Source organism: Nicotiana tabacum, chromosome 5 (genome assembly GCF_000715075.1).
Source record: "Nicotiana tabacum cultivar K326 chromosome 5, ASM71507v2, whole genome shotgun sequence".
Taxonomy (NCBI): Eukaryota; Viridiplantae; Streptophyta; class Magnoliopsida; order Solanales; family Solanaceae; genus Nicotiana; species Nicotiana tabacum.
Window position 1 is genome coordinate 2,376,812 of NC_134084.1, and position 25,075 is coordinate 2,401,886.

Consider the following 25,075-nt stretch of genomic DNA (forward strand, 5'->3'; position numbering starts at 1 on the left):
GGTCAATAATCGATTTTTTTCTCATGTTAATTATTTATGAGAATATTGACCAAACATTTTTTTTCGTAACATAATTTGGACTCTGGTAGTTTTGGGCAACGTTGTATTTATTGACTATTTGATAATTTAGAAAAAAACCAATTAATTAAATCGTGCCCAGACTGTATTCCATGTTCTCCAAAATTCCTGTGGAAGATGACTGTGAACTAGTTGGACTTAGTCAAAGTAATTAAGTATGTATAATTTTGTACAAATTGAAATATAGGAAGATTTAGAATTTAAATTTGATCGGTTTAATTTTTAAAATCATTGCTTTAATATATATATATATTTGTGTTTTATACAAAAATATTAAATTCAGTTGAACGCATAGTACAAAGCTTCATCCTGCCAAGGGGCGAAGGGTTCACAAATAAGTAAAATGAAAAATGAATTATACACATTTCCTTTCTATTTGTGAGTAATACCTTCAACGTGTAATGTTTTGCTCCAAATAATTCAGTTCCAAATCTTTGTTCTAAGCAAAAACATACCATGTGTTTAGGAAGATAATTACCACTAACTCCATTGTCCATTCCCATAATTAGTCATTCGTAATTATTTTAGCTTATTGTTTGAGAGATAAAGCGAAATCGTGAAATTAATCGAGATGTGCGTCAGTTGTTTCGTACATCACAATTATATTAAAAAAAGAAGATATTTTTCGCTCATTAGTATTTTGATTAGGGGTGTACATGGATCGGGTTGGTTCGATTTTTATCAAAACCAAACCAAACCAACTATATCGGTTTGGATTGGTTCGGTTTTGTCGGATTTTTCGGGTTTTCGGGTTTCTTTTTGTTACATGAATATTATTTCAATCTTATTTTGTTAAAATTATAAATAAAGCTTTGATAAGTGAATATATGTTTAGTAAATATGGAAAAAATTGACAAACATATGATTTATTAAAATATTTTAATGGGAGAATTTTTTTAGTAACACGTGATAGTTATTTTCTTAGTCGTATAACAATAATTTTTCGTTAATTTACGCTTTCAAGGTTAATACATGAGAGGATCCCAAATATTTCTACATTTTCTAAAGAAAATTCACTATAAAGTTCTAAAAATATAAATAAAATTTATATATTTATATGTCGGTTTGGTTCGGGTATTTTTACTCAATATTAAACCAAGTCAAACCAAACCTAGTCGGATTTTTTAATCGGTTTGGTGCGGTTTTCCTATTCCTCCATTAGTATTTTGATATGAGTTTAAATTTTGTACATTGACAATGTAGCTATCAAGTTGTCCTATAACAAGAGATAAATTTGTCATAACAAGTCTAATAAGATAGCTTGAAAAATAAAATAATAATATGTTATAACCAATTAAATTATACGGATAATTTTTTTTAATAATGTTAGTATAACTGAAATCCAATTTCCATTACGTATCTCTTTTGGGTTTTATAGTGACATTACTGGAAACTTTTTGAGAATGTATTTTTTAATTTTATTTTGTATTTTTATAGATGCCATAGTTGGAAATAAGGTTCGATTTCCTACTTTTGTCTTTTAATTCATTAAAAAAACCACACGATCCCATAAAGATTGTGACTAAAATCTACGACGTAGTTAATCAAGAAAATACAATCAATTAACTAACCAGAATATTCTTATATTATCCATTTCTGTTGGAATCCCATGCTCATATTTATTGGGATTGAAAATAATATGGCGTCATGCAGGAGCTAATAGAGCAAATTTTGGAGACGATCAATTGATCCCAATAATATTCGCTGACATGATATTAGAAAATTCATGCTCCTCTTCCTAATTTATGTGAACGTATTTCACTGGCATAGAGTTTAAGAAAGAAAAAAAAACCTTTAAAATATATGGTCTAAAACAAACTATAGAAATTTGTATGAGTGAAAATCATCTCACTAAGGGTACATAAAAAAAAATTAAATTGTTATTAAATATAGAAAAGTGTTATTCTTTTTTGGACTGACCAAAAAAAATAGTGTCACGTAATATAATAATTTTCTTTTTGTCCGAGAATTTTGTTTGGTAGTGAGGTAGGAAGATTAGAAAGGAAATTAATTAATTAAAATGGGATCATTTTCAGTTTATCACTAATGCGTTATTACCATATTGATTACGCACTAATTAAGCAGCCATATACTTCCAAATTAGGAAATTGCTTTTTAAATTCTATGTCCTCTATTTCATGGAAATTTCTTTACCACAAAAAATAATGGAGTCAAAACAAATACTATTATAAATAGGTCCTCATTTCATGTCCATTCTACCAACTAACATTTCAAAGTCTCTTTAATTTCTCCAAATAAACTCTACCAAATTAGCCCCCAAAAAAAAAAATCATTTTTTCTTGATATAACCTTTGATTTTTTTTCCTTAAGGATTTAGAAGAAAATGGGATTTATTTCTGGCAATAATAAACTTCTTTCAAAAATAGCAACAAGTGATGGACATGGTGAAAACTCAGCATATTTTGATGGTTGGAAAGCTTATGAAAATGATCCTTTTCATCTAATAAAAAACCCTAATGGTGTTATTCAGATGGGTTTGGCTGAAAATCAGGTATGAGAAACAGTTCAAACAATGGCTACTCTCTCTTTATATGTTGCTCGGACTCTTCAAAAGTACGGTCGAATGTGTGTCAGATCCTCTAAAAGCTATACATTTTAGAGGATCCGATACAAGTGTGGCAATATTTTTGGAATGTCCGAGCAACATAGCTCGTTTCCCTTTTCTTAATTACGTTAGTCGGACTCTTCAAAAGTATCGCCGGGTGTGTGTTGGATCTTTGAAAAACTATATATTTTTGAGTATCTGATACAGGTAAGACAACATTTTTAGAAGTTTCGAGCAACATAGCTTGGTCGGGATCAACTTTTTCTGGGTCCGACTGAATCCAGTACTAAGACACGGAACATGGAACATAAGTATATAAAAACCCTATAAAATTTCAGTCTAAAGTTTTAAAAATATATTTGTTCAAAGCTAAGATTCTCAAAAGTTGAACTCATTAAATTTAAATTTTGGATCCGTCTTTGATCTTTCCTTTTCTTGAAATTAACAATTTGTGTTTTCATATGATATTTTTGCAGCTTTGTTTTGATTTAATTCAAGAATGGGTAGTCAACAACCCAAAAGCCTCCATTTGCACAGCTGAAGGAGCTCAAGATTTCAAGGATATAGCTATTTTTCAAGACTATCATGGTTTGCCAGAATTTAGAAAGGTAACAACAATAATTACGTCTCAATTCCAAGCAATAAAGTTGTGATTGACTATATATATATGAATCTTTACTGCCCATATCGTTACATTGATGCACTAAGCTCCCGCTATGCGCGGGGTCAGGGAAGGGCCGAATAAGAGTATATTGTACGCAGTCTTACTCTGCATTTCTTCAAAAGGTTGTTTTTACAGCTTGAACATGTTACCTCCTGGTCACATGACAGTAATTTTATCAGTTACGCCAAGGCTCCCTTCAGTACTGTTCTTTTCTTATTACTAATAATTTTGTGAATTTACAGGCAGTTTCAAGATTTATGGAAAAAGTGAGAGGAGACAAAGTCACATTTGATCCAGATCACATTGTTATGAGTGGAGGGGCAACTGGAGCTCATGAAACTCTAGCATTTTGTTTGGCTGATCCTGGTGATGCATTTTTAGTTCCTACACCGTATTATCCAGGGTAAGTTGTCATTTTTTTTAAAATTTTTATCATTTTTAAAGGAGCTTAAATTTTTTATATAATGTCAGGTCACTTAAAAGATAATTACATACAATTGTGCATATTAGGCAGAATTTGTAATCTAAAAAATAAGACAGATAACTTGCTACAACAGTTCTCCTTTTAAGAATCATGATCATAAGATTCTCTACCTTTGAGGTCTAATTTCAGTTGTTTTGAGGTCTAATTTTCAGTTCTCATTAACAATAATTTTTTCATATGCCTTTTTTTAGAATTATTAATTATCTTGACTTATAGTATTTTTTACGCAGTTTTCATATATGTAAATTGTATTTCGAAAAACTTCTTTAGCCGAGGGTTAATCGGAAACACTCTCTCTGCCCTTTCAGTATAGGGGTAAGGCTGCGTACCAATTAAATTTCTCAGACCCCACTTGTTAGAAACTAATTGGTTTTTGCTGTTGTTGTTGTATTTCGAAAAACAGAAAAATTCTTTATCTAAATGCATGGTCAAAATTACGAAGTTTGAATCTCGAAAAGCGAAAAATGTCACATAAATTGGAATAGTAGGAGTACTAGTTTGGACCATTATGAATTATTTCTTATTTGTCCCAAAAACAGCTATCTTTAATAGTAATAGTAGACTTGATTACAGAAGTATTTAGTAGTAATTTTCATATCTATATTGCAGATTTGATAGAGATTTGAGGTGGAGAACTGGAGTGCAACTATTTCCTGTTGTTTGTGAGAGTTCAAACAATTTCAAGATCACAAAAGAAGCCTTAGAATCTGCATATGAAAAAGCTCAAGAATCAAATATCAGAATAAAAGGCTTACTTATAAACAATCCATCAAATCCATTAGGCACAGTCTTGGACAGGGAAACATTAAAAGACATACTAAGTTTCATCAATGACAAAAACATCCACTTAGTATGCGACGAAATCTACGCTGCAACGGTCTTTAGCCAGCCCGATTTCATCAGTATATCCGAAGTAATGCAGGAAGTTAATGGATGCAATGAAAATTTGGTACATATTGTTTATAGCCTGTCGAAAGATTTGGGATTCCCTGGATTCAGAGTCGGGATTATTTACTCATACAACAACGTAGTGGTGAATTGTGCTAGAAAAATGTCAAGTTTTGGACTCGTTTCAACACAAACGCAATTCTTGATTGCTTCCATGCTATCGGATGAGATTTTCGTTGAAAATTTCATCGCGAAGAGCTCAGTGAGATTGTCACAAAGGCATGGTTTGTTCACTAAGGGATTAGCACAAGTTGGAATTTGTACATTGAAGAGTAATGGTGGATTATTTTTTTGGATGGATTTGAGAAGATTACTTAAAGAGTCAACATTTGAAGCTGAATTGGATCTTTGGCATATAATTATAAATGAAGTTAAACTCAATGTTTCACCTGGTGTTTCATTTCATTGTTCTGAGCCTGGTTGGTTTAGAGTTTGTTTTGCTAATATGGATGATGAAACTATGAGAGTTGCATTGAGAAGAATTAGACATTTTGTGCTACAAAGAAAGGGATTAATTGAAGTTGCTACCAAGAAACAATGTAGAAGGAGCAAACTTGAAATTAGTTTATCATTTAGAAGATTGGATGATTTCATGAACTCTCCTTTCATGAATTCTCCTCACTCTCCAATGTCTTCTCCTATGGTCCAGGCGAGGACTTAATGGCGTCCAGATCAGCTTGCGTACTCGTCGATTATTTCACTGAGCGTCTAGATCAGCTTATGTACACGTCGACAAACAAGCGTCCAGATCAGCTTGTGTACACGTCGACTATTTCAATGAGTACATGATACATCCGTCTAATTGGAGGAGGATGAGTTCTATAGTTGTAGTAGTGATTGGTAGGTCTAATTACAAAACATAGAATAAAAGTTCATAGAGATTCTTTAATTTTTCTTTTATTTGAGTTTTTGCCTATACTATGACTGCAAAAAGCAATCAAATGGGCTTTATTGTGGAATTTTTTAATTTGTTCTTGGTTTTTCTGTATATCTTCTTGTAATTATAAAGGTGACTCAAGTTGTAATCTGTTTTCAAGAGGCAAATGCAGAGGATATCCATCATTTTTTAGTAATAATTACTCAGATGCCTACTTTTTGTTTTGTTAATCCGTCATCCCATGTATAATAAAAATAGTTATACAGTAGAAGATTTTGACTTTGTCAAATTATTTCATCTCTGCTTAACACTCTATATATCATGCATCATATTTGAGGATGCTAAAATCTACCAGTTAGATGTGTAGAGATTGATTTATTTAAAGGTATTACAACAACAATAACAACAAAAAACTCAGTGTAATCCAATATAGTAGGTAGGATTTGGTAAGGGTAGAATGTACGCGGACTTTACTCATATCTTGTGAAGGTAAAGAGGATATTTTCGAAAGGACCCGGACTCATAGAAAAAATAAAAAGAAACAGAAATAATAATTGGAACAACAGCGAGATAGGTAATAAAGTGAATCAGAGATAAAATAATCGAAGCAAACGAACCAACAAATAGTACAAGAAAGTTGCAGACAAGCAGATACAAACATACAAGACTAATACTAATGCAACCGGCATGAAAAGGAGATATGCCCGCCTATAGACTAACCTTCTACACTAATTCCCAACCTCCACACCCTCCTATCAAGGGTCATGTCCTCGGTAAGCTGGAGTTGTGTCATGTCCTGCCTAATCACCTCTCCCCAAGACTTCTTAGGCCTACCTCTACCTCTTCTCAATGCCTTTACCATGGACAATCTCTCACACCTCTTTATCGGGGCCTATGTACTCCTCTTCACATGGCGTACCATCTCAATCTAGCTTCCCGTATCTTATTCTCTACGGGGATGATGAACAAAGATATAGAGAGAAAGCAGTAAAGAGTAGATTTAATAACAACAATAAAACCAGAAATTAGCTACTAACAAATTCTATAGTTAAATAACAATACATCGTTGCCCTATTTAATGGTGGATTAGCGATGAATTACCAAAAAATCCCATTAGTTACGACTATTTAGCGACAAGTTTCATAGCTAATCTTGTTTTCTTGGTAGAATATCAAACTTCTTTGAGAAGTTAACTTTTTCATAATTGTAAAATTATGTCACACCTTATGATTTCATGCTTCCAGCATTATCTTTGATCACGTCCAACTATGCCTATAAAAAGGACAAAGCGGTCGCTGCAAATATATCCCGGTTAACAAGTTCGTAGTCGAATCCCACAGGAAATTAACCGATCAATCACAGCTATTGAACCCACACAAATTTACGTATTCAATCTTTAGAAATATTTAAGTAATAAATTGGATGTTTACTAACTAAATATTACTTAATGAAAATGCAAAAATTAAGAACTAACTACGAACGAGTTGTAGCAAGAATTTGAATGATCTAAGGTTCTTATTTCCTCTATTGTCGGAATCCTTTCCGCTACGTTTCCTATAAATTTGCCTAAGTCTTCTCTATCGATCATGAGCTCTCTGACTGTAGTAACTCTCTCCCGAGTAATTACAACAATATACTAGAAATATTCTCCCGAATTACTCTAGCTAGCCTTAAGTACATTGCACTTAGATCGCACCAAGGTTTCATTATCCCTAATCCCACCTTTAAACCCTTCGTATTGATCCCTCATATACGTTAGGAGTGATGTTGTTCAAAAACTACCTAAATATGCACTCTCTCCCGAGTAATACATACTAAATAGGAACAGTTAATTGAGGACCCTTCAATCAACAGAAATAAGCATATAGTTGAACAAATAGATAGAATACTCTAGCAAATCTATACTAACGTAACAAGAAAATCATCCTCCAATAGGTTCCATCAAAATCCTAGATTAGGATTTTAGCTACTCATACTCATAGTAACAATATCCAAAGTAATTTGCATAATTAAATTACAGAGTAAAGATACAAGGGATGTAGAAATCGATGATTCTAACTCCTAAGTAGTGTTTCATGAGATATTCTTGCCTCCGGTTGCAAAAGTCCTTCAAAGTTGCATTTTTGGGTCTATTTATATGTTTAGGACAAGACCTAAACGTGTAGGTCAAATCCTAATCAAGCCGGGAAACAATGTACGTCTTCAAAACTCGGATTGGACCTAGACCTAGGCCTAGCATCGCCAGCCTCAGCCTGGCCTTCGGCTGGCGTCGCCAGGCTAAAGCCTGGTTGAGCCTGGCCTTTGGCTGGCTTTGGCTGGCCTCTCCTTTTCACTGTTCTCGAGCACACTTTCAACGTGTAAGTATCCCTTTTGCTATACTTTTATCTCCAATTCACTTACACATAAAATAGACTCCATTACGCACAAATAAAGTGTAATTTATCATTAACGCATGTAGAATGCAAGGCACATAATGTGCTAAACCATGAATTATAGCCACACATCAATATTCCACACTTAAACATTGCACGTCCTCGAACAATCAACTGCACTCATGGACACAACCTATTAAACAATTCCCTTAACTCATTATACCAAGAATCTTTAAAATAGTTTAAGCACAAAGGTGTGACATCCTTGCCTCAAGAATCGACTCACAAATACCATGCCTTATTCACAATTCACTTACTTACTCTAACATGGAGGTCAACAACATTACCATTCCTTTATGAATCATGTGCCCTCACCCAATCAAAGAGCTTAGTTCCACACACAATGAATTTTAATAACGTAGAAACTCAAGATAGGAAAAACTCACTCGCTCTCAGACCCCAAATGATGTACCATAAGCTTGTCTGTAGTGTAATACTCCACTAATAGAGTTCATTCAGTCTAAGATCAAATAGGACTTTTATTGGTTATAATGTAGGCTGTGGGCCAGGTAGGATACATTTAGATATAAGTGACTACACCTCCTTTAAGCACTTTAATACAAACACTTTAACCTTCAAGCTCATACTTATTTCTTTCTTTTTTGTTTCTTTTTCTATCCAAATGGCTTTTATTGACACATTTTTTTCTTCATACAGTGCACTTTTCTCCTTATTGCACTTGTTCCTCTCAAAAGCCAACCCACCATCCCACACTTTAACTTTTTTATAATTTATTACAATTCAAGTACTCATGAGAGGTGACAAGGTTCAAATATATGGTCGATTCAAACAAAGGATACGGCTTCTAATGTGGTTACCAAAGAAACAAGATTATAGGCTCAAAGGAGTTAACTACGATACATAACATTTAGGTGGGTACTCTATATATATGGGGCTTAACAAAGAACTGCCTATATCACTTCTCAAACTGAATAAAACTACTATTTCGCTTTGCACATACACGGGGCAAGTTCTAGACATCAAATGCAATGCGCATGATACATACAAACTTCACACAAATACGACACATAACTCATTCAGGATTGGTTTTTATCATGACACTCCAGTCAAAGAAATTAAGCAAATTTAAGAATCTACGATTTAAGGTATTTATCCTAGAGTCAAAAATTGAGCCTAAGCGTCACAACCAGAATATTGACTATTCTCAAGGCATCACAAGGCTCAGAGATATTGCTGCAATTAAATGCATAGCCACGTGGTTCCTACTCCTAAAAATTAAAACTACCTACACCCGGTTCAACTAAAAAACCTCGGAGAATCAAGGGAGAATTGCTACACTACCTACGAAATTTTTTTTTTTGGTATTTTCTTTAGACTTACTTCCCTCAAGAAAATTGTCTAGAAGATCCACCGTAGGGAAAAGTCCAACATTTTTATGTTTTTATTTATTTGTTTGTTTTATAATTTCTGCCTAAAAACAACTAACAAGAAAAACAAAAATAAAAAACAAATTCTAAAAATAAAAACAAATTCTTAAAACAATTAACTAACACAATTAGCTAACGAAAGTGACACTTACTACAACAACAAAAACAGTTAACAACTACTAATATTTACAAGTTCCCACCCCACATTTAAATCATGCATTGTCCTCAGTGCATGCACAATTTGACAAAATAAGAAATAAAAAGAGTAGAGCAACATCTTCATCCTCTGACGCTCTCCACTCTTCATCATGTTCGTCATTCTCCTCATCATTATCTCCCTCACCATCTGACTGTTGTGGCTCTGCCTCAGACTTCTCCGGTGTGTTGACATCCTCATCAGCGGGGAGTCTGTATCCATCTCCTACACCAACCAGCTGCTGGGCATCAGAATTGAGTAGGTATCACTGCTCCAATTCAGTCTTCTCCTCAGATGTGACCGCGCGACCCCCTATCCACAACCGCAAATCCATCATCCCATAGAGATGGGCCATATAACTATCATCACGTGCATTGCGCTCAGCACCTGTCAATGAGGAGTACCAGCCTCGTCTTTCAGCCAAAGATTAGTGATGTATGTTTGTCGGATGAGATGATCGATAGTGTGGTCAAACTCAGGCTCCTCCTAAACCTTTCGTATTGTAGGAACCGAGTCAAGAAATTAGGAAGTGGCATTCGAACAATTTTCTTACTCGTTCTCACTGATGACATCTGGTAGCGGATCAGATGACCCACATTTACCCTCTGCCCTATCATATGAAAGTATAGCACACAGGTCCTCTCACGGCTCACAAGCGTGTCATGATTGCACGGTAGGAGCCGTGCGTTTATCAACTTAAGCCACACCTGAGCCTCTGCCTTCATCTTCTTCTTAAGGAACCTCTTATGACGGTTTGTTACCTTATCCTGAACCCATGCAGCAGTAGACTCCACCCCACAGAGCATGTGCCTCAGCTCTCTATATGTAGGCCAGTGAATGAATTGGTCCAATGGCTCCACAGGAACATTTGGCGCACCTAAAAATTCACATATGGCCTTGGCTGAAAAATCTATCAAGCGTCCATGGATTGGCACCAGCTCCTCAGTGTCCTGTGGGTCTAACCCCGCATAGAATTCCCTGACTAGGTTGAGATTGATGTCCCCTGTGTTCTTAAAAACATAGCTTAACCCCAAATCCTAGATGCCTTTCCAAATCGCCGGATACTTCACTTTCACGCTGCATTCCTGTATACCTCCTTCCGAATGGACATGTTTAGGCCTACAACGCCTGTACCAATCCCTCGTATGCGGAGGTATGCTATTTATGCCAAACTCCCATTGGCCTTAAGGTTGTAGACGTGTGGCATCTATAGCTGCCACAGCTTGTGCACCACTCAGACTAGAGTTAGCTTCTCCCCATTTTCTTTTCTTTGGAAGAGGTGCGGAGGTCGCCTTTGCTTTATCTTGGGTAGTTGAAGTGGCCTTTCCTTTGCCTGTGTATTTTCTGGGAGGCATCTTCGTTCCTACACAATTAAGCAGTATTCAGATAATGCTACATTACACACTACACACATAATCTTTCCTAACTTGCCGAGGTTACTCAGACTTTACCTCGTAGTTTCTTAATATTAAAATCAAACCACAATACATGGGCTACCCGCAAGCCACCCCACACTTAATATTTTAATGTGGTGCACGACTACATAACACTAGTTTATTAATCCTGGAGACTCGGGCTCCAATGGGGACAAGGAATGCCATTGAGGCATTATATCAAACATTTAACAAGCACTAGTGCCATGGGAGTTCGTATGGAAATGAGGGATTGCCTCATCCTCCCAAATCGGCTTGGGGTTCCGTATTACCACATGTTTTCATAATCGCAGCACCATTCCTATGGGGTTCATGGGGTTTGGGGCACACAAACTCAATACTACAATAAAGAACAACTACCAACAATGAAGAACAACCACCAACTCAATAAATGTACCCAACTCGAAATTACAAAGGAAAGAGATCAAATCATACCTTTGAAGCTTTTGAGAGGAGGGAGCTGCCTGAGAATTTCTGATGAGTGCGAAAGAATGGCAAGACTAATCTTGACTTCGATGGGGGTGGGAAAGACAACTATGGCAATATGCTGGTGAGTATGTGTGGGTGAGAAAGCAAATCGTGCAGTATGTTTGTGTTCTTGTGAAATTTCTTGTGTTCAGTGTTTTAGGGTGTGTATGTGAGGTTAAGTTCGACTAAAATAAAGAAAAAAAAAAACTAAAAGTGGGCTGAAATACTTACCTGGCATTAGCCAGGCGTCGCCAGCCTAAGGCCTTGTTAAGCCTGGCTTCGCCAGTCCCAGCTCCTGGTGTATGTCAGGTGACGCTTAAATCCTGCTCGACTCGCCCAAACTCACCTACAAACTTGTTAGTACCTAAAAACAAAAAGAAAAATTCTAACTACGCTAAAAATCAACTACACCTTAGTTAATGTCGGGGCACAACGAATACAACAGTCCAATGGGTTGCCTCCCATAAAGCGCCTGATTCAACGTCGCAGCACGATGTAGGTAAGCGCATTTAAGGTACGCTCAACATCGGCATCATCAACATTTAAGCGTGATATCGAAACTCATCAAGCTCATGCAACTCCATGACTCTACTTGTTCCCACAACTTCAATATCGAGATTCAACTGCCTTAACACCCACAAATCTCTATGCTCCAACTTCACCGGTAGGTGACACGCCTTACCAAACACCAACTTGTATGGTGACATGCCGATTGGAGTTTTGAAAGAGGTTCGATAAGCCCAAAGTGCATCATCTAACTTTCTCGCCCAATCTATTCTAGTAGCATTCACAGTCTTAGTCAACACACTCTTTATCTCTCTGTTCGAAACTTCCACTTGACCATTCGTTTATGGATCATATGGGGAGACAACCTTGTGGCGTATATCATACTTCTCTAACTACTTCGTGAAGGCTCGATTACAAAAGTGAGTGCCTTCGTCACTGATTCTTGCCCTTGGAGTGCCAAATCGGGTGAATATATTCTTTCTCAAAAAACCAAATACCCCTTTTGCATCATTTTAGGGAGCGTTGCAGCCTCCACCCATTTAGACACGTAGTCCACAACAACGAGTATGTACTTGCTACCATATGAGCTGACGAAAGTCCCCATGAAATCGATTCCCCAAACATCAAACACTTCTACCTCCTGAATTGGGTTCATAGGCATCTCATGTCGACGGGAAATATTCCTGGTTCGTTGGCATTCATCACAACCCTTTATCCATAAATGAGCATTTTTGAACTATGTTGGCCAATAGAAGCCCAACTCTAAGACTTTCACAGCTGTCCTTACTCCCCCGAAATGCCCACCATATGGTGACGCATGACATGCCTGCAAAATAGAAGACTGGTCTATCTCGGGGATACATCTCCGGATCATGTTATCAATACAAATCCTGAATAGATAAGGCTTATCCCAATAATACATGCGACAATCACAAAAGAACTTTTTCTTTTGGATAGAGGAAATGACATAAGGAACAATATCGCTCGCCAGGTAGTTTGCAATGTCTGCATACCATGGCGCTTCCTCAAAACTTGTGGCTAATAGTTGTTCATATGAGAAAGCTTCCAGAATCTCTTCTACCTCAACCTTCTTCTCAACTTTTTCCAGCCTAGACAAGTGATCATCTAATTGGTTCTTCGTCCCTTTCGGTCACAAATTTCTAAATCGAATTCTTATAGCAGTAGCACCCATCAAATTAGGCGCATTTTTGACTCTTTATTCTCGATTAAGTACATGAGAGTAGCATGGTCAGTATAAACAATTACCTTCGAGCCTATCAGGTATGACCTTAATTTGTCAAATGCGAACACCACTGCTAGCATCTCCTTCTCGGTCACACTGTAATTTAGCTAGGCTCTACTCATCGTTCTACTTGTGTAGTATATTGGATGCATGGCTTTATCTTTTCGCTGCCCAAGAACTGCTCCCACAGCATAGTCACTGGCATCACACATCAGCTCAACTGGTTGCTCCTAGTCAGGGGAAACTGTGATAGGTGCTATTACCAATCTCTTCTTAAGTTCCTCAAACGATACCCTGCAGTCATCAGAAAATACAAAAGGGTGATCTTTTTCAAGCAATTTATAAGAGGGTTTAACAATTTTGGAAAAATATTTTATAAATCTCCTATAGAAACCGGTGTGCCCAAGGAAACTTCTGATTGCTTTGACGGAAGTGGGTGGTGGAAGCTTTTCTATCATATCAACCTTTGCACGATCTACCTCAATGCCTTTACTCGACACTAGGTGCCCCAAGACTATACCTTCCTGTAGCATGAAATGGTATTTTTCCCAGTTGAGTACCAGATTCGTCTCGATACACCTCTTCAATACTCTTCTCAAGTTCATAAGGCAATCATCGAATGAGTTCCCCACCACTGAGAAGTCATCCATGAAAACCTCTATTATTTCCTCTAGCATATCCATGAAGATGGTCATCATGCACCTTTGAAATGTGGCAGGTGAGTTGCATAGGCCAAACAGCATTCTCCGAAAAGTGTAAATTCCATAAGGGCAGGTGAACAATGTTTTCTCTCTGTCCTCCGGGGCAATAGAGATTTAATTATACCCTGAGTACCCATATAGAAAGCAAAAGTGGGACCTCCCTTCCAATCTATCCAACAACTAATCAATGAATACCAGTGGGAAATGGTATTTCCGGGTAGCTAAGTTCAACTTCCTATAATCCATACAGATTCGCCAACTTGTGACTGTTCGTGTAGAGATCAATTCGTTCTTCTCATTTTTCACTACCGTCATACCTCCCTTTTTGGCACACACTGAACTGGGATGACCCAGTTGCTGTCAGAGATGGGGAGTATGATTCCCGCATCTAATCACTTGATCACTTCTTTCTTCACCACTTCTTTCATATTGGGGTTCAGCCTTCTTTGATGTTCTCTAAAAGGTTTGTGCCCATCTTCCAATAAAATCTTATGCATACAGAAGGCCGAGCTGATACCCTTAATGTCTGCAATGGTCCAACCAATTGTAGTCTTGCACTCCGTCAGTACCTGTAAAAGTTGTTCTGCCTACACACATCTAACAACCTAGATAAGATAATAACAGGAAAAGTTGAGTTAGGTCCTAAGAAGGCATACCTGAGATGAGGTGGTAGTGGCTTTAGTTCCAACTTTGGTGGCTCTTCTATCGATGGATTAGCTGGAGGAGTTTTTCTTTCCTCTAAGTGCAAAGGCTCAAATTCGAGCTCCCTTCTCCAAAATCCTTAGCCTTCAAGAGCAAGTACCACTCCAGCAAGTCTTCTCCATTGGCTTCATCTAAGTTCATGAGACAAGCTGCTAGAGGGTCTTTAGTGTTCAATGTCTCATCTTCCTCCTCCAAAATTACATCCACGGCATCTATTAGAGAGCAATTAGCAAATTCACTTGGTCGCCGCATAGATTTCTGAACGTTGAATGTTATCTCTTCATCATTTAATCTCATTTTGAGCTCTCCAGTTTCACAGTCAATTAGAGCTCTCCTAGTGGCTAAGAATGGTCTTCCCAAAATTATGAGAATTTCCTCGTCAACCTGACAGTCAAGAATGACAAAATTTGCTAGGAACATAAACTTTCCAACCTGTACTAATACATCATCGAGGATATCGGAGGGCATTTTCACTGTCCGGACAGTCAGCTATAGTAACATGGATGTGGGTCTAGCTCTTCCAATGCCCAATATTTTATATATAGCCAGTGGAATCAAGTTTATGCTCTCTCCCAAATCACACAGTGTCTTAGCAAACACATAGTTGCATATTGTGCATGGGATTATGAAACTCCCTGGGTCAGACAGCTTCTCAGCTATGGGTCTCGTCACAACAACACTACATGTCTGAGTCAGTATAACCGTGACCAAGTCTTGAAAGTCGAACTTACGAGACATCAAGTCCTTCATCATTTTTGCATAACCAGGAATTTCCTTTAAGGCATCAATCAATGGAATGTTTACCTGAATTTGCTTCAACATCTCCAAGAATTTCTTGTACTGCTCATCTTTCTAATACTTGGCCAATCTCTACGGGAATGGTGTTGGACGTCGCTTCTTCCCTGTTATTTGATTTTTTTCTTGTTCAGGCACTGCTTCTACTGTCATTTCCTATGCTACCTTAGTCTCCCTTGCAACCTCTTTTTCTTTGCTGGTGTTCTCTTGTGCATTTTGTACTATCACCTCAGTTAACCCTATTGAATCATCTATCTCAATGGGTATTGGCACCAGTGTTTCAGTAGGTCAGCTTTCACGAGCGATTTCTTCCTCCAGATCTAGGTCTTTACCATTTCATAGACTCACTGCCATAAGCTGTTTCGGGCCCTGCTCCTTTGGATTGATTTGTATGTTTGCAGGCAACGTTCCTTGGGGACGATTATTTAAAGCCATCAAAATCTGTCATAATTGAATCTCAATATTCTTTATCGCTGATTCATGTGAGTATACTCTTTCAGTTATTTTTCCAGTGGACCCAATCAATTGTTGCATCATCCCCTTAAGTTCAGCAAACTCATCATCGTGTCTCACAATATGTTGTTGTTGAGGTTGTTGATAAGCCTGCTGCTGATTTTGCTAGTTCTAACCATGTTGCCTTTGGTAAGGCACCACTTGACCCTATGGTTGCATAGCCCTAAGATTGTTGGTGTTGTTGTACTGCTACTGAGCTGGTCTATATTGTTGATTCTGCTAACCCCAATTCTGGTCACCTTGCCTCTGTCCCCCACAGTTGGCCACATAGTTTATATTTTCCTCATATTGCTGGTTATCACCTTCCTCACTCCACAAGCAAACATATGGTTGATTAATTCATGATGTACATAAGCCCCCATTAGTTGCATCAACTATGTGTACCCTACTGCTTCTGGCCCGATTCATCAATCTTTTTGGTAGGGATGCTCACTTGTATCACTAGAGTGGCCATATTTTTAGCTATGGAGTTAGTTGGGTCTAAAGCCATTAAGTGAACTACAGGAGTGATTGGAGAGTCTCTTGTCATCCATCCTGAGTTTTGGGTCATCTTGTCAAGTAAGATCTTGCTTTCTCTAAATGTTTTGCTCAAAAATGCTCCACCCGCTGAAGCATCAACATTGGCCTTCAAGCTATCTGCCAATCCCATGTAAAATCGCTGCACCAACATCTACTCTGGAATGTCATAATGTGGACACTTAACCAGCAGACCCTTGAACCTCTCCCACATTTCTTGTAATGTCTTTGTTGGTTTTTGTCTGAAGCTCAATATCTCATTAATTTGTTGAGCAGTCTTATTGGGTAGGTAGAATTTGTTCACAATTTACTTGACTAATTCCTCCCAAGTAGTGATGGAGTTTATGGGGAGTGAATTAAGCCAAATCTGAGCTGCTTCCGTCACTAAGAATCGAAACAACAACTGCCTTATTGCTTCCGGTGTCACATTATGTCGCCTTTGCGTGGCACATATCGACAGGAAATTCTTCAGATGCTACTGAGGATCTTCAACGTATGACCCTGGGAACAGTCTCTTGTTCTACAACAAATGCAGTATGTTATTTGTGATTTGAAATGATTCTGCTTGTATCTGAGGGAATGCAATTGCAGTTGCCAGATTGTTGGCGGTGGGTTGTGCCCAGTCATATGTCTGGTTCGATTTGTTCTGTTGAGTTATGTTGTTGTTTGCCTTTCTTGTTTGCATGATTCAGTGCCTTGAAAACTTTCTCAGGATCTGATAATACTTGGAACAATTCACCAATTCTTGATGAGTTTCTAGGTATGCGCCTATAACACCCAATACTACAAACGTTAGAATTTCAATGTACTTGGTTTGAATTGAAGAAAATTGACTACGCTAAGAATTTTAGCACTTCTTTTAGCTGCAATTAATAACACCTTTAATTCCCCGCTAACGGTGCCAAAATTTGATCATGTCCAACTATGCCTTATAAAAGGACAAAGCGGTTGCTGCAAATATATCCCGGTTAACAAGTCTAGAGTCGAATCCCATAGGGAATTAACCTATCAATCACAGCTATCGAACATACACAATTTCACGTATTCAATCTTCAGAAATATTTAAGTAATAGATTGGATGTTTACTAACTAAATATTACGTAATGAAAATGCAATAATTAAGAACTACCTATGAACGGGTTGTAGATAAGAATTGGAAAGATCTAAGGTTCTGATTTCCCCTATTGTCAGAATCCTTTCCGCTATGTTTTCTATAAATTTGCCTAAGTCTTCTCTATCGATCATGAGCTCTCTGACTGTCGTAACTCTCTCCCGAGTAATTACAATAATATAGTGGACATCTTCTCCGGAATTATGCTAGCTAGCCTTAAGTACATCTCACTTAGATCGCACCAAGCTTTCGTTATCCCTAATCCTACCTTTAAACCCTTTGTATTGATCCCTCATATATATTAGGAGTGATGTTATTTAATAACTACCTAAATATACACTCTCTCCCAAGTAATACATACTAAATAGGAACAGTTAATCGAGGGGCCTTCAATCAACATCAATAAGCATATAGTTTAACAAATAGAGAGAATACTCTGGCAAATTTATATTAACGTAACAAGAAAATCATCCTCCAATAGGTTCCATCAAAACCCTAGATTAGGAGTTTAGATACTCATACTCATAGTAAGAATATCCAAAGTAATTTGCATAATTAAATTATAGAGTAAAGATAAAGGGATGAGGTCAAATCCTAGTCAAGCCGGGAAACAATTTAAGTCTTCACAATTCGGACTGGACCTGGCCTCGGGCCTGGCGTCACCAGCCTAGCCTTAGCCTGGCCTTTGGCTGGCTTTTGCCTGGCCCTAAGCCTAGCGTCTCCAGCCTAACGCCAGCCTTAGCCTGGCCTTTAGCTAGCCTCGCCATGCTAAGCCTGGTTCACCCTGGCCTTTGGCTGGCGTCGCCAAGCTAATGCCTTGTTCAACCTGGCATTTGGCTGGCTTTTGCCTGGCCTCTCCTTTTTATTGTTCTCGAGCACATTTTCAATGTTAAGTATCCATTTTGCTCTACTTTCATCTTCAATTCATCTACACATAAAATAGACTCCATTACGCGCAAATAAAGTATAATTTATCATTAATGCATGTAGAATGCAAGGCACATAATGTGCTAAATCATGAATTATAGCCATACATCAATCTTCAACATACAATTTGTTGTTTCCGAAAGGGTTCATTATTATCTCATACTGGGGCTGTCTAATGGTACGGTATTACGGGTACACGTACCGGACCGTACCACTCCGATGGTTTGGTAGGGGTAGAGGATTTTGGGGTGGAGGGTAAGGGTAATGGTAGAGTACCCAATTTAGTACCCATAGTACCGGTACCGGAAGTACCCTTAAGGTATTGTACCAGTACAGGACCCGCAACAGTAACCCAACAACATTATTTTTATTAAAAAAATAGCCATTTTATACCGTTAGCCAACGGCCAAAAACCGCTATTTTTGCTTCCCTATCCCCCCAACATCCCCCATACCCCCTAATTTATGTTTTTCCCTAAGTTTGTTCGAATACACTTTAGCTCTATTTTAAAATTATAAATACCCTATTTCATTCTTTCAATTTTCATTCAAAAACTCTAATATCTCTCTAATTCTCTCTCTCTCTCTTTCTCTCTCTCTATCTCTAACTGTAATTAACGTTTATAGATTATTTTAGTATAACTTTTCAAGCATCAATATCAAGTATTTGATTGCGTATAGTTTTTTTTGGCGCTACACTACTCTTTGGAGCAATTTCTCCATCTACATCAATTATACATCGGCATTTATGTCGGTGTTTGGTACATCCGTTCGAACTCTTATTAATTTTTGCATTTTTTTTGTACTTGTGTTATTATTTATTTTTATTTTTATTATTAATTAATAGAAATTTCTCCTAATGGCTCCTAAACTAGTGAAAAATGTGCTTAAAATTGTCTAAGGGACTAGCTCTAATACTCCTACTCATGTCGACGACTTCACTCACGTAGATGAAACACCTGAATATCATGATGTTAATGTTAATTATCAACCACTATATCACGAAACACTACAAGCACAGTATGATAATTTTGATATTTTTTAGTGAGGAAGAAAGGACTTAAATGAAACACCTACTAGTCCTGCTCCTGCAACTTCAACTCAGAGTCAATCTCAGTTGGGAGCTGATATTCCATTACCTTCCACTAGAGAAACAGTTAAAAAAAAGATTAATTTATTGGCAATGGTTTATGTAGGGTAAGGCTAATGAAAAGGGTATTTGTAAACTTGTAAACAACAATTAACTTTTAAACATATATCTGGTCATGGCGTGACGGGAGGTTTAATGAAGCATATGCAACTTAAGCATAAAGATGTTTGGCTTCCTAGGGAGGGGGTCCCCGTTCTGAAACAAATCCTACTCAGTTAGGCACGGTTCTCATACTGTACAACCACAAATTAACTCTGTGACGGGAGGTCTTCTCCATTATGACCAAAAAAGGATAGAGAAAATATAGCAAAAATGGTTATTGTAGAGGATTTGCCTTTTAGTTTTCCATCATCTCACAGGTTGGTTTGTTACATATAAGAAACCTATAATCCTGCTTTTCAAGATTTTCCTAGAGAAACTGTTAGAAGTGATGTTTTTAAATTCCAACGTGAATATCAATAATATTTACAGTATTTATTTTTTCACTTAGATTGTAGAGTTTCTATCATTTCTGACATAGGTCGTAAAGTAAATGGTTATGATTACTTAACAGTTACATGTCACTGGATAGATAACAACTGGAATATGGAAAAATGCATTATTAGTCATAAATTTGTTGATGATCGACACACTGGTATTTTTATTTCTAAACAAATTAAAGAAATTTGTGATTTTTATGGACTTTCTAACAAAATTATTACTATTACTTTATATAATGCTTCTAATAACACTTCTACTATTGGAGTTTTGAAAACTAGATTAACTCCACCTTTTGCGGATTTATTTTATATTAAATGTGCACGTCATATTTATAACTTAGTTGTTCACGATGGACTTACTTTATTTGGCACTACTCTTGACAAAATTAGATTTGCGTTTGGTTATATCTTTTCGCTCTCAAATACCTGCTAGACGTAGGGAATTTAAGATGCATTGTGAATCTTATGAATTACCCTTTAGATAAATTCCTAAAGAAGTTGCAACTAGATGGAATTCAGTATATTATGTGTTGTCTGTTGCTTATGAATATCGATTGCCTATTACCAACATATTTAATTTTCATATCCAATCTGTTCACGATATGATAATAAATGATGATTGGGATACCGCTTTTCATGTTATTCATTTTTTTAGAAAAAAATTTCTATGCTACTACAGAATTTACTGGTGTATGTTATCCAATTATTTCTAGCATGTTAATTTACATAGTTGGAATTTCGATGTTATTTTTTGAGTATAAGCAAAAGAAAAATTATAAAGATGCTATTATAATAATGGTTGAAAATTTTAAATAATTTTTTCCCTATTCCTGTTATTTACATTACTGCTATTGTTTTACATCCTCAAGTAAAAGTTATTGGTGTATAGACACTTCTTGAAATAATTTACCTTAATTTAGAAATAGAACCAACTCAAAGACCAACTCTTTCTACATGTTTGGCTAGTATTCAAGATAATGCTAAAGCTGTGTATGACTTTTACCAAAGACAAATGAAATGTGTTGCACCAACTAGTGGTGCCTCTACTTCTTCATATTCTCAACCTCTTAAAAAGACTGCGGCAAATAGACCTTTTGGTGCTATTCAGCAAATGATTGGTCAATCGCAATCTTCATAAATTAATGAGCTTGATGTTTATTTACTTGCAGGAATTATTGATATTTGCAATAATGAAGGGAATGAAGACTTGCTAAAGTATTGGAAAATGAACGAACAATCATTTTCAATTTTTTCAAGAATGGCCCGATATGTGCTAACTATTCAAGCTTTATCAGTAGCTTCCGAAAGCGCTTTCAGTGCAACATGATTTTAACTTGGAGACCACAGACATTCAATGGCAGAAGATACCTTGGAGACTAGTTTTATTGAAAGATTGGATTAAAGTGGAGAGAGGAAACTTTGGCCTTCCAGAAATAATTCAAGAAGACGACGATACATATAATGAAATACTATTAACCGTAGATGGCATGAATGCAGAGGAACAAGTACTATCAATTCCAACCGAAAAGCCATGAAAGGTTATTAAAAAATTCGGTAAATCATTGAAAAGAAATATGCAATATATTTTTAAAAGTATTGTAATAAAAATAAATACTTGTAACTTGCATTAGAAATCTAATATTTACATTGAATAAATTAAAATAAAAGGCACTTCATAGCCTTGAATATTTTTCATCCTTTAAAGCTTGTTTGTATTTAAATATAATTTTTTTTAATTTTTAATTTAAAATACCCCTAATGTACCGGTACCGCACCCTTAAGTACCAATATCCTTAGGACCGGTAGGTTTACTGATATGGTACCAAGAAAATACCCTTAACCCTTACCCAAAAAAAAACCATTAACCATTACCATTAAATACTGCTAAGAAAAAATACCCTTAAGGAACCCTCCCCTTACCCTTACCCTCCCCGTACCCTTACTCTTAATGTTCTCGTACCCTCCCCTTAGACAACTCTACCTCATATATCTTTAACTTGTTCTATCTCTGCTTTATGTTACTTCATGTAACTATGGTTAATAAATATATGTCTAGCATTTATTAATGTAAATATCGGGGCGGTAAAAATTTTTACCGGTCCGATATTAGATTGGTATTTGATGAAAAAAATACCATTAAGGATGATAACATTCAGGATATCTCTAAACTCCTAAGGCATTGTATACGGTCGAAATTGGGTTCGCATATTATGTGACCAATCGAGACTGAAACGTGACAGATTAAAGCTCAATCTCGGGTTATATTGAATCGAGGTGTGAAGGTACATCATTGAGCTCGTGACCCTCGGACCGAACAAGATCGAGGAAAATTTGTCGAGCCAAATAACAGAAGGCTGAAATATTCGCGATCGATTGGAGATGACTGCGGAAATCTCAGCACGTATCAAGGAGAGGCCGATTAATTAGCAAATCATAAGATTTTTTACTTTGTAAAGAATTGAATCAAGAGTAGGACAACCCCACTATATAAAGAGAGGTCTGATCATTTGTAACACACATTGCAATACGCAGCACAAAGCAATATACTGTTATTTCTAGCCTTTCTCATTTTGTTATTCTGTTTTTACATTAGTTGAGGCATTTCTTGGTTCGAGGGTGATCGAACTCGAAGGCCAAGGCTTTTCAATTTGGGTGGTTTGTATCTATTTTCTTATCATCAGTTTCAATATTAATCTGTTTTCTTAATTTGTATCAAGTTATATCACGTATCCTTAAAATCACGTAAAAATTCAATTGTTATCTGATTTTGAGGGTAAACAGTTTGGCGCCCACCATGGGACTAAGGATAATAGTGGTTACTCGATATAAACTTTCATAATTTTCACTTGTTCTTTGAAGTATCTTTGATTCCTAGACCAAACTGTCGAACTCTCAGTCAGCACCTCTTCACGTTGACAATGATTTCGGCCACCACGGCGAGAATGATAACATAGCACCAGGGAACGATGCACCCCCGATCAATTTCTATAGAGTTCTGGCTGTAGATCCAATCAACGTCAGCTCACATGTATATGTCAACGCAAATTCAGTCGTCGATCCCGAGGGCATCATATGTAGGGATGTTTGATCAGCCGCTCAAAGCACATATGGTGGAAAAGATAGAGGGATGAACCTGTGAGTGATCTTTGAAATGTTGCAGGCTCAACATGTAGCGATAGCCTAGCTCCAAAATTAGAATGACCTACCGAGCAGGATCGTTCTCGAGCCGTCACAAGAAGTTGTCCACAGGGTTAAATCAGTTTTAAGGAAATCGAATGATAAAGAATCAGGGACTGATCCTGCAATCATGAAGATGCTCGAAGGACTGACAAAATGAATTGAATCGGGGGAAAAAAAGATCGAGGAAAACGACAAGAAAGTGAAAACTTACAACTCCAGGGTCGATCAAATCTGAGGGGCACCACCAATATTGAAGGGTCTGGACTCCAAAAAGTTCGTGCAAAAACCTTTCCCTGAGTGCGGATCCCAAGTTGATCCCCAAGAAGTTCCACATGCCCTAGATTCCTAAATACAACGGAACGACCGATCCGAACAAGAATGTCACCTCTTACACATGTGCTATCAAAGGGAATGATCTAGAGGATGATGAGATCGAATATGTTATGCTAAAGAAATTCAGAGAGACCCTATCAAAGGGAGCTATGATATGGTACCACGATTTATCACCTAATTTTATTGACACATTTGTTGTGCTTGCAAATTCTTTCGTAAAAGAAAACGCCGGGGCCATCAAGGTTGAAACCAGGAAGTCGGACCTTTTCAAGGTAAGGTAGAAGGAAAACGAAATGCTCAAAGAATTCATATATCGGTACCAAATAGAACGGATGGACCTGCCGTCGGTCGCTGATGACTGAGCTGTCCAAGCTTTCACTCAAGGACTCAATGTTTGAAACTCAGTAGTTTCGCAACAGTTGAAGTAGAATTTGATAGAATACCTGGTTGTTACTTTGGTTGATGTACATAATCAGTATCAATTGAATATCAGGGTTGAAGACAATCAACTTGGGGCTCCTTCCGGGTCCGTTTATCCTATCAAACTCATCGATAGAATCAAGAGGGATATCGACCGAGAACCGAGGTTGAACAGATATCGATATTAGCCATATAATATAGATCGTGGGAGTAGTGGGTCTGGGCAAAATTCTATATAAAACGAAAGGAGAATTGATCAAGGCCAGAGCTCTCGAGGGCTCATGAGCAAGAACGGCTTCCACAGGCCTATCGGACCTAAAGAAGCACCACGATTATCATGATACAACTTTAATGTTAATACAGCTGCCATCGTATCGGCTATCGGACGCATCAAAGATACCAAGGCCTCGACCTTTGCAAACCGATCCAGCCCAAGAGATCCCAACCTAATGTGCAAATATCATGGCACTCATGGCCATAGAACGGAATATTGTCGACAATTGAGAGAAGAAGTAGCCCGGTTATTCAACAACGGGCACCTTGGGGAATTTCTAAGCGATCAAGCCAAGAATCATTTCAGAAATAGGGATTCCAATAAAAAAACAAGCAAAAGGAACCTCAACACGTCATTCATATGATCATAGGAGGGGTCGATGTTCCTCAAGGACCGATGTTGAAGCGCACCAAAGTATCAATCACGAGGGAGAAATGGACTCGAGATTACATACCAGGAGGAACTTTATCTTTCAACGACGAGGATACAAAAGGAATCATGCAGCATCATAATGATGCACTGGTAATATTTGTACTCATGAATAAAACTCGAGTTAAACATGTGTTAATTGACCTAGGTAGCTCGGCCAACATCATTCGATCGAGGGCCGTAGGACAACTCGGCCTATAGGACCAAATCGTGCCTACAACCCGAGTGCTAAACGGGTTCAACATGGTTTGTGAAACTATAA

At 37.2% G+C, this 25,075-nt stretch overlaps 1 protein-coding gene across 1 annotated transcript; it reads left to right on the forward strand.

Annotated features, from left to right (window-relative positions):
• The first annotated feature begins 2,295 nt into the window (after nt 1–2,295).
• LOC107772014 (1-aminocyclopropane-1-carboxylate synthase) lies at nt 2,296–5,825 on the forward strand. The gene is made up of 4 exons (XM_016591498.2): nt 2,296–2,590; nt 3,121–3,252; nt 3,551–3,711; nt 4,402–5,825. The coding sequence occupies exons 1-4, from the start codon at nt 2,423–2,425 to the stop codon at nt 5,399–5,401; spliced, it is 1,461 nt and encodes a 486-aa protein (XP_016446984.1). The 5' UTR covers nt 2,296–2,422; the 3' UTR covers nt 5,402–5,825.
• Nucleotides 5,826–25,075: the final 19,250 nt, after the last annotated feature.

Coding starts and splice junctions, on each gene's coding strand:
- LOC107772014 (XM_016591498.2), top strand. CDS start 2,423: ATGGGATTTATTTCTGGCAATAATAAACTTCTTTCAAAAATAGCAACA. Junction 2,591..3,120: donor TGGGTTTGGCTGAAAATCAG/GTATGAGAAACA, acceptor ATATTTTTGCAG/CTTTGTTTTGATTTAATTCA. Junction 3,253..3,550: donor GTTTGCCAGAATTTAGAAAG/GTAACAACAATA, acceptor GTGAATTTACAG/GCAGTTTCAAGATTTATGGA.